Below are 9,124 nucleotides of genomic sequence, written 5' to 3' on the forward strand. Positions count from 1 at the left end.
AATTGATAGAAAAGTGCATAATTATGAGAATATCTAGGCATGATCATGTATATAGGCATCACGTCCGCGACAAGTAGACCGACTCGTGCCTGCATCTACTACTATTACTCCACACATCGATCGCTATCCAGCATGCATCTAGAGTATTAAGTTCATAAGAACAGAGTAACGCATTAGGTAAGATGACATGATGTAGAGGGATAAACTCATGCAATATGATATAAACCCCATCTTTTTTATCCTCGATGGCAACAATACAATACGTGTCATTTCCCCTACTGTCACTGGGATCGAGCACCGCATGATTGAACCCAAAGCTAAGCACTCCTCCCATTGCAAGAAAGATCAATCTAGTAGGCCAAACCAAACTGATAATTCGAAGAGACTTGCAAATATAACCAATCATACATAAAAGAATTCAGAGAAGATTCAAATATTGTTCATAGATAATCTTGATCATAAACCCACAATTCATCGGATCTCGACAAACACACCACAAAAAGAGTTACATCAAATAGATCTCCAAGAAGATCGAGGAGAACTTTGTATTGAGATCAAAAGAGAGAGAAGAAGCCATCTAGCTAATAACTATGGACCCGAAGGTCTGTGGTAAACTACTCACACATCATCGGAGAGGCTATGGTGTTGGTGTAGAAGCCCTCCGTTATCGATGCCCCCTCCGGCAGAGCGCCGGAAAAGGCCCCGAGATGGGATCTCACGGGTACAGAAGGTTGCGGCGGTGGAATTAGGTTTTGTGGTGCTCCCTGATGGTTTCGGGGTACGTAGGTATATATAGGAGGAAGAAGTAGGTCGGTGGAGCAACGAGGGGCCCACGAGGGTGGAGGGCGCGCCCAGGGGGGTAGGCGTGCCCCCCTGCCTCGTGGCCTCCTCGTTGATTGCTTGACGTCCACTCCAAGTCTTCTGGATCACGTTTATTCCAAAAATCACGCTCCCGAAGGTTTCATTCCGCTTGGACTCCATTTGATATTCCTTTTCTGCGAAACACTGAAATAGGCAAAAAACAGCAATTTGCACTGGGCCTTGGGTTAATAGGTTAGTCCCAAAAATAATATAAAAGTGTTTAAATAAGCCCATTAAACATCCAAAAAAGAATATATAATAGCATGGAGCGATCAAAAATTATAGATACGTTGGAGACGTATCAGAGACATATCTCCGGTCAATAACCAATAGCGGAACCTGGATGCTCATATTGGCTCCTACATATTCTACGAAGATCTTTATCGGTCATACCGTATAACAACATATGTTATTCCATTTGTCATCGGTATGTTACTTGCCCAAGATTCGATCGTCGGTATCATCATACCTAGTTCAATCTCGTTACCGGCAAGTATCTTTACTCGTTCCGTAATGCATCATCCCGCAACTAACTCATTAGTCACATTGCTTGCAATGCTTATAGTGATGAGCATTACCGAGAGGGCCCAGAGATACCTCTCCGATACACGGAGTGACAAATCCTAATCTCGATCTATGCCAACTCAACAAACACCATCGGAGACACCTGTAGAGCATCTTTATAATCACCCAGTTACGTTGTGACGTTTGATAGCACACTAAGTGTTCCTCCGGTATTTGGGAGTTACATAATCTCATAGTCAGAGGAACATGTATAAGTCATGATGAAAGCAATAGCAATAAAACTAAACGATCATTAATGCTAAGCTGACGGATGGGTCTTGTCCATCACATCATTCTCTAATGATGTGGTCTCGTTCATCAAATGACAATACATGTCTATGGTCAGGAAACTTAACCATCTTCGATTAACGAATTAGTCTAGTAGAGGCATACTAGGGATACTCTGTTTGTCTATGTATTCACACATGTATTAAATTTCCGGTTAATGTAATTCTAGCATGAATAATAAACATTTATCATGATATAAGAAAATATAAATAACAACTTTATTATTGCCTCTAGGGCATATTTCCTTCATGATGAGCATGGCGAACATTCACACATCTAGGCCTTACACGTAAACTATACCCGCGATGGCGACAACGCTGATGACGTGCACCACCAGGAGGATGGCGACGCCGACGAAGAACTGCGACAATACAACGTCGCACCTCGGCCTTGTGTCGTCTATGTAGCCCAATGACTTGCACAAGTGTGGCGTGCATCCGTTTAAGTCTGTTGTGTGCGTGTTAATTAAATATGTGTTTAAGTATGTTGTGTTTTGTGAGTGTATGTTTAACACGAAGTTCTGTTTTTTATTGAGAAATTAAAACAAAGTTGTGTGGGCGCAGTTGTTAGGGTAAGTGGGCTTCAGCAGATGATCGCTGGTTCGATTCTCCTGCAACTCATAGTGTTTTTTCACTGACAGACGGGCCCACGTAGATAGAGAGAGGGTGCTGTGGTGTTTGACCAGTCAACAAAGTAAAATATAGAGCTATATGGTGAGCCAGTGACCGTATAATCACCTCAAGTCATATATAATGACCATATTGACCGTATTCTTAAGTACAGTGACCAAAGTAAGCTTTTGACACAAGTCTAATGACCGCGGCCGCATTTTACTCTTTAGTAAACTTCACCTATTCGTGCAGATAGACTAAATGTAGATACATTAGGTTCAGTTGATTTGGTGGAAATTCGGGTTGAGGAAAATAAGGACTGTATATGCTTTTTTTTTGCCTATACCGATGACATTAGCAGTAAAGTCCGAAATAATTTGTTTACTCTATTTATGTGAAAAAAATTATTAATGTATTTTAAACAACCATGGAATTTTTAAAAAGTGTTTGTATACTTCAAAATTGTTCGTGAAATTCAAAAAATGTTCACACACTTTATGAAAAATGCTCATGTAATTAGAATTGTTTATAAATTTTAAAATGTTCATGAATTAAAAAATGTTAGTGAACTTAAAAATTGTCGATGAATTTTTAAAACGTTGGCAGTCTTGAAAACATTCATGAATTTTAAAATATTGACAAATTTGAACAATATTCATGAATATACGTTTACAAGTTTGAAAAGATATTCTTGAATTGAATAAAAAGGGAAATAAAAAAACAAAAAAAAATGGGAAAACAGATGAAACTTTCCTAAGACCGCTTGAAAGGTTCCAATACTAACCGGACAACCGCTGACGGGCCGGCAGAATAGGAGCGTACAGTGGGCGAGCGCTATCTTTGGTTGTTGATGTAAGCGATACATAGGATTCCTGATAAGTTAGGGCATGTGTCGAAGAAAAAAAAGACAAGTAAGGGCATGAGTTGTTGATAAGATAGCGGAAATCCAACTCGATGCCCAGGCTCATCCGCTGCCGGTCCGAAAAAGCATCAAAACAAATACTAGAAAAAATAAAAAAAATCATTTTTTTGTGTGGTAGATAATTTGATGTGTGAGATCCGCTTCAAATTTGAACTCATTTGGACATCTGAGCAGCTCTTGGCAAAAAAGACAAAATCAGGTCAAAACAGTACATGAGCAGTGAACTTTTTTACAGACCCTAATTTTGTCTTTTTTTGCCAAAAACTGCTCAGATGTCCAAATGAGTTGAAATTTGGAGCGGACCTCACGCATCAAATTATCTACCATACAAAAAAAGTTGGATTTTTTTGGACTTTTTACTATTTGTCTTGATTTTTTTCATCAACGCGGGTGCAGATAAGCCCGAGAGCAGAAACTCCGCGTCCATAAGATAGTCCTATCTTAAACCTTGCATATAATTTAGAGATGACAATAAAATATGCTTACAATGGTTATCTCTTAGCCTTATCTGAGATAATTAGCTATTCCTAAAAACATGATGAGACGCTAAGAGATCAACTCTTATTTGTGAGGAGAATCCTTTTCTGATGGATTCTCTTTCCTCCACCCCAGCATATATCTTATATAACATTTCTAAGGCATGAGTGGTAACCTATATCAAAAACAATGAACAATAGAAGAAAAAAAAACATTTCTAAGATAGCACCATTATACATGCCCTAAGCACGCTCTAGCAGCACCCTGTATTGACCGCTCCGGTTGTGTAGATTAGAAGAGACTCGTGAACAAGATAATTAATAAGTGTACAATTGTAACCAAACTTACCTTGAATCAACAGTGTATCATGAATTTGTCAAAATTCGTCAAAAAAGCTCAGAATATGAACACAAAATTCAACATATAGAGTGAACGAAACTAAAATCCGATCGCCTGAATGGAACCAAAACATCGAGGTGCATATTTTTCGTGTATTACTTATCATTCCGAGCTCGGGATTATCTGCACCCGGTAAACAGTGAATTCAAATAAAATACTATTTTTAATAATAATCTGTCTTTTTTGCATGGAAACTGTTTGAGTACGTGAGTTTCGTGCCAATTTTCAACGCATTCGGACATCTGAGTAGCTCTCAGACCAAAAATGGGTCTAAACAGTGCACAAACAATAAACATTTTCACAAATAATAAATTTATCTTTTCGCTGAAAGCTACCCAGATGTTCAAATGCGCTGAAATTTGACACGGACATCATACACTCAAGAATCTTTCACCAAGAGAAAACCGGAATTTTTGAATTCTTTTTACTATTTTAAACAAAAAATTTACTGTTTGCTCACGGGCTCATCTGAGCCTTGGAGCCAAAACGCCCTGTCACAGCCATTTTGCGTTTTTTTTTCTCCTTGCTTATAACCTTATAAAAAGTAAGAAAACTGTTTGCTCACATAAAAAAATTACTAAGAAAAGAGGATCCTTTGACCCCCATCGTACGTGCAGGAAATGTATAGCATGATGGTTCCTCTGTTTCACAATGTTTGGAGAGTTGGAGTCCAACAGCAGCCAGCGATCGAGCTTCCACAAGCAAAGCAAAACAATCTCTCAATGCAATCAATCATTTTTCCATTTTATACACAAAGAGAACAAAAAATGCTGCTGTGGAGCTGCATGCTCTTTCTTACAGTGGAACCTGGAACAAGCTGCCTCGTATGGACACGGAGAGAAGACAGAGAAGGGACGGAGGCAATGATGGGAGGTCGCTGCCGTAAGCAAAGGTTTATTTAGCGGACGCAGGAAGGCAGGGTGAAGCCGTGGCACATGTAGGCCAGCACGATGTATATGATCGCCAGTAGGATGAGTATCACCGCGGCTCTGCAACGCAAACAGACAAGTCAACAAGAGTTAAATTTTACTGGTGAAGGTAAAACTGTTGCTCATTGGTGAGAGAAACATCTAAGAAGGAACTCTTTGAGCACACCCGTTCTACCTGCCACAGATTCGGCGCCTCTAGTAACTAGATGCAAAAAAGAAGTTACTAGATTAGTTAAATAAAAACAGCATAATCAGATTTCTAATGACAATCCTCCGCATAAAAGAAAAAGATTTCTATTGACAAATGTTTTGTGGATACAATGATCTTCTTTTTTCCTGCTAACATTGAAAGGCTCCAGTCAATGTTGCACGTCGAGACTCGAAAATGCAATGTAGTATAGACGGAGGGACTAACTATCCACAACCATGTTAATTGTTGGAGTCGACCGCTTAATTAATCTCAAGAGGCAAGATTGGAGATGTGCGACAATTGGGGTTGACCGCTTAAGGGTGCTGCCAATGCATCGGTGCTTGTGCTAAGCACATTAAATAGCTTAGCAACTATACTCTTCAATGTATAGGTGGTTAGCTTCTTGTAGCTAAGCTTTCTTTCTTTAAATGATTTAGCAACTAAATTTTTTCATGCATTGATGGGCTTCTTTCATTTAAATGTTTTGTCTAGACTCACGCGCTTGGCATTGTTTCTTTCTGAGGTCATCACACTCATCTCTCTTCTCTTAATTAACTTGTCACATCAGATTTTTCGTCTACATAACAGGTTTAGTACATGTACAAGGTGGAGCACTGGCAGACGCCTAATTAATCTCAAGAGGCACAAGATTGAAGATGTGCGACAATCTGTGCCCATTTAATTATTATTAGACCACGAAAACTCACAATTTTTTTGAGAATGAAAGCGAGATTTTGAAAAGGAAAAGTAGTGGCTGAACCCACTCTCGGTGCACCAATGCAAAAATATATACCAAAACATTTTGAAAAATCTGAATTTTGTGGCAATGATTATCAACAGATGATAGAGAGGCTTGTCAAGTTTGGTGGTCAAATGACATCCGAGGAGAACTATACAAATTTTGGTCAAACAGTGCACATACATTTTGAGTAATTTTGTCTTTTTTGTATAGAGCTCCTCGCATGTATTTTGACCACCAAAATTACAAACCTCTCTAACATTTGTTGATGATCATTCCCACAAAGTTTGAGATTTTTTCGAAAAGTTTTGATATGTTTTCTTGCGCATGGTGCACCAAGGATGGGTGTAGAAAAACCACTCTCGAAAAAGGGAAAGTAGTGGCTGAACCCACGCTCCGTGCACCCATCCTTTTGAAAACTAAAGTTTATAATCAAAGCGCTCGACCAAAATTAGTTCAGAGGACATTTGCTTACGTGAGCTTCACGTTTCTCCACCACACAGTGTTCCTGAAACGCCGAGCTTGCCGCTTGAACCGCATCGTGTTTCCTTGCATAGTTGTTGTCTTGTCAACCAACATCTCCAGACGATCGCCTCTCTCGAGCACCTTGTCGATGTTATCGATCATAATACTCCGCACCTGCAAGGGAACAATAACTCAACAAACAACCGTTGAATTACGAGATAAATATCTAGGGCTACTGAAATCCAGAGCAAGAGCAAGGAATGTAACAGGGTCCACATTAATTCCATAAATTTCTCATCTTTGTGAACGAACTGTAAGTTAGCATGGGCTCTCTTGTCACATAAAGCAGATGAGGGTCACACACTTGAATTGCGCTAAGATTGTACTTGCTGGAAGGGAAGGATATACAAGAGAAACAACATAAGGCAATACCTGATCCATTTCACCCTTCATGCGGGTTATGCAATCGGCATTGGGGTCGTTCGAGTAATAGTCCATTTGCTTGCTCAAAACCCTCGAGAACTCGTCGTTCATCGCGTAAGCAAGAGCCGTGAGAGCTGCACGACCATACGTCTTGACAAACTTTCCATGGATATCTTCAAGAAACGCGAAGGGAATCCGTCCTGCAACATAGAGGAAGGTAGAGTTATCAACAAAAAGTTCTTGCAAAGAACTACGGATTATTATGCGATTGCTATCAATGTTAGCATCACGAAATGAGAATATAGTTATCATCCAGACCAAGTCGACTAGGAATTAATCTTTTTGCACGAACCGTTGAAGTTTTAGTGCCAAATACCAAGTGATACCACATCATCTTTTGGTCAACTGATAAATGAAGTGTTTATTAGTCCCAATGCTCGACGTCGAATGCAATGTAAAATCGGTGGGAATTTGGCAATTAATAATTAGCATGGTCAAACAAGTTGCAAACCCAATGGATCAATCTCCACATTAGGCTCTCGTAATGGTAGTATCATAGCTTATAATGCATGCCAGCTAGACCATTTCATGAGTTGATATAAAATTAAGCGGAGAAAGAGAATGTTGAGTATCATATCATAATACCGTATCAAAATAAATATTGCAGGTTTTTTGCCCGTGCCCCCGTCATACACGTTTTTGGCCCATGCCGCTGTTTGTGGCCTCGTCAGGGGTTTTGCCCTGTTTTTCATGGCGCACGTGCAATTTTGTTCCCAACCGCTGTTGGACACGTTTTTTATGTGTGTTATTATGTGTCTTGCATGACAATAAATAACGTAATCTATAATATTATGCATTACAAATGTAATATCGTACACTATTAACTATTAGTATCATATGCATGATACTAACCACTGCGGACAGCCTTGGCACTCCACCCACACATGTTTCCACATGGCTTGTCGATCTGTAGTTGTTGCAATCACATCCACGAAACCCGCCCCAGATCCGGCCGCGAGACTTAATTATCGAAGAGGATGAGGTGCCTCGTCCACATGGGAATTATTCCGGCCGGCTCATCCACTCTTGATGCCTTGATCGCACGAATTCAATTCACCATAGGTAGGCGGCGATGCATTTTTTGAAAATTAATGGGCCGAGGAAGAGGACGGTGATTGATGAATTCCCGTCAATCAATATATGCATGGCGATGATTGTTGTAATGTGCTAGTAGTATACGATGACTTACGTCCTGACGCGGCGGTGGCGTCGTCGTCGGTCATGCAGAGCGCGGTGAGGCCGTCGGCGCGCATGACGTGGAAGACGTAGAGGCCCTGGGTGTAGGAGACGCGGCAGTCGGCGGCGGCGCCTCCGACGGCGGCGTGGAGGCGCTCGAGGATCTGCCGCGCGACGGCGCCGGCGTTGGTGGTGGTGCCCCCCGCGCCGTGCTCCGCCAGCACCGCCGCGCCCCGCGCCACCACCGCGTACTGGATCTTCTTTCCCATGGCCGCCCGCGATCACCCAACGAGAACGAGGGACGGGACGATCGATCCCTCCTCCGTCCGCCTCCCGCACGAGGAGGAGAAAACCGAGAAGAGGAGAGGAGAGGAGAGGCGCCGCGGCTGTTTGACACGGGCACGATCGCCTCCGCGATACGTCGTAGGAGTACTATACTCTAAGTAGGAGTAGTAATGGTGGTACGCCGTGATGCACATGCATGCGCGCGCGGGCGGTTTACTTTTCGGGGCCCGGCGGGCACGGGTGCGTGGAGCACGCTTTTAGTTTCGGGCCCGTCCCGTGCGTTCGAGCGATTGACTAGTTGGTTGTGTGAACGAATCTCTCAGTTTCAGGGCTGAGTTCCCTCCGTGCACGATACAACTACGAGCCGAGCCCGAGACGCGTATGCCATCGTAGTGTTTCCTTTGCGGTTTTTGCTGACGAGGGCACATGTTCAAAACTATTATCTAGTCCATGTTTTCTTTCTTCGAGAAAACATTTTTAATTTATCCATCTTCAATCATAGTAGTGCAACAAAAACTAAAAATAATAAAAGTACATACGTATCCGTAGACCACCTAGCGACGACTAGAAGCCTTGAAGCGAGCCGAAGGCGCGCAACCGTCATCGCCCCTCCTTCGCCGGAGCTGGGCAAAACTTGTTGTAGTAGATAGTCAGAAAGTCATTGTGCTAATCATAGGACCAACGCATCAGAACAGCAGCCGCCGCCAATGAGGAGACACGTAGATCGAAAGGATC

General features: G+C 41.9%; 1 protein-coding gene across 1 annotated transcript; it reads right to left on the reverse strand.

The window, feature by feature from the left end:
* Window positions 1–4,696: 4,696 nt before the first annotated feature.
* LOC123142099 (vesicle-associated membrane protein 711) lies at window positions 4,697–8,589 on the reverse strand. The gene is made up of 4 exons (XM_044561118.1): window positions 8,118–8,589; window positions 6,878–7,068; window positions 6,456–6,619; window positions 4,697–5,111 (listed from the first exon to the last, which is right to left on the reverse strand). Exons 1-4 carry the CDS (start codon window positions 8,371–8,373, stop codon window positions 5,021–5,023), a joined length of 702 nt encoding a protein of 233 aa, XP_044417053.1. The 5' UTR covers window positions 8,374–8,589; the 3' UTR covers window positions 4,697–5,020.
* Between the last annotated feature and the right edge of the window lie 535 nt (window positions 8,590–9,124).

This window comes from Triticum aestivum, chromosome 6D, assembly GCF_018294505.1.
Source record: "Triticum aestivum cultivar Chinese Spring chromosome 6D, IWGSC CS RefSeq v2.1, whole genome shotgun sequence".
Lineage (NCBI taxonomy): Eukaryota > Viridiplantae > Streptophyta > Magnoliopsida > Poales > Poaceae > Triticum > Triticum aestivum.

Coding starts and splice junctions, on each gene's coding strand:
- LOC123142099 (XM_044561118.1), bottom strand. CDS start 8,373: ATGGGAAAGAAGATCCAGTACGCGGTGGTGGCGCGGGGCGCGGCGGTG. Junction 6,620..6,877: donor TGAAGGGTGAAATGGATCAG/GTATTGCCTTAT, acceptor GTTCCCTTGCAG/GTGCGGAGTATTATGATCGA. Junction 5,112..6,455: donor TGGAGAAACGTGAAGCTCAC/GTAAGCAAATGT, acceptor TTTGCGTTGCAG/AGCCGCGGTGATACTCATCC.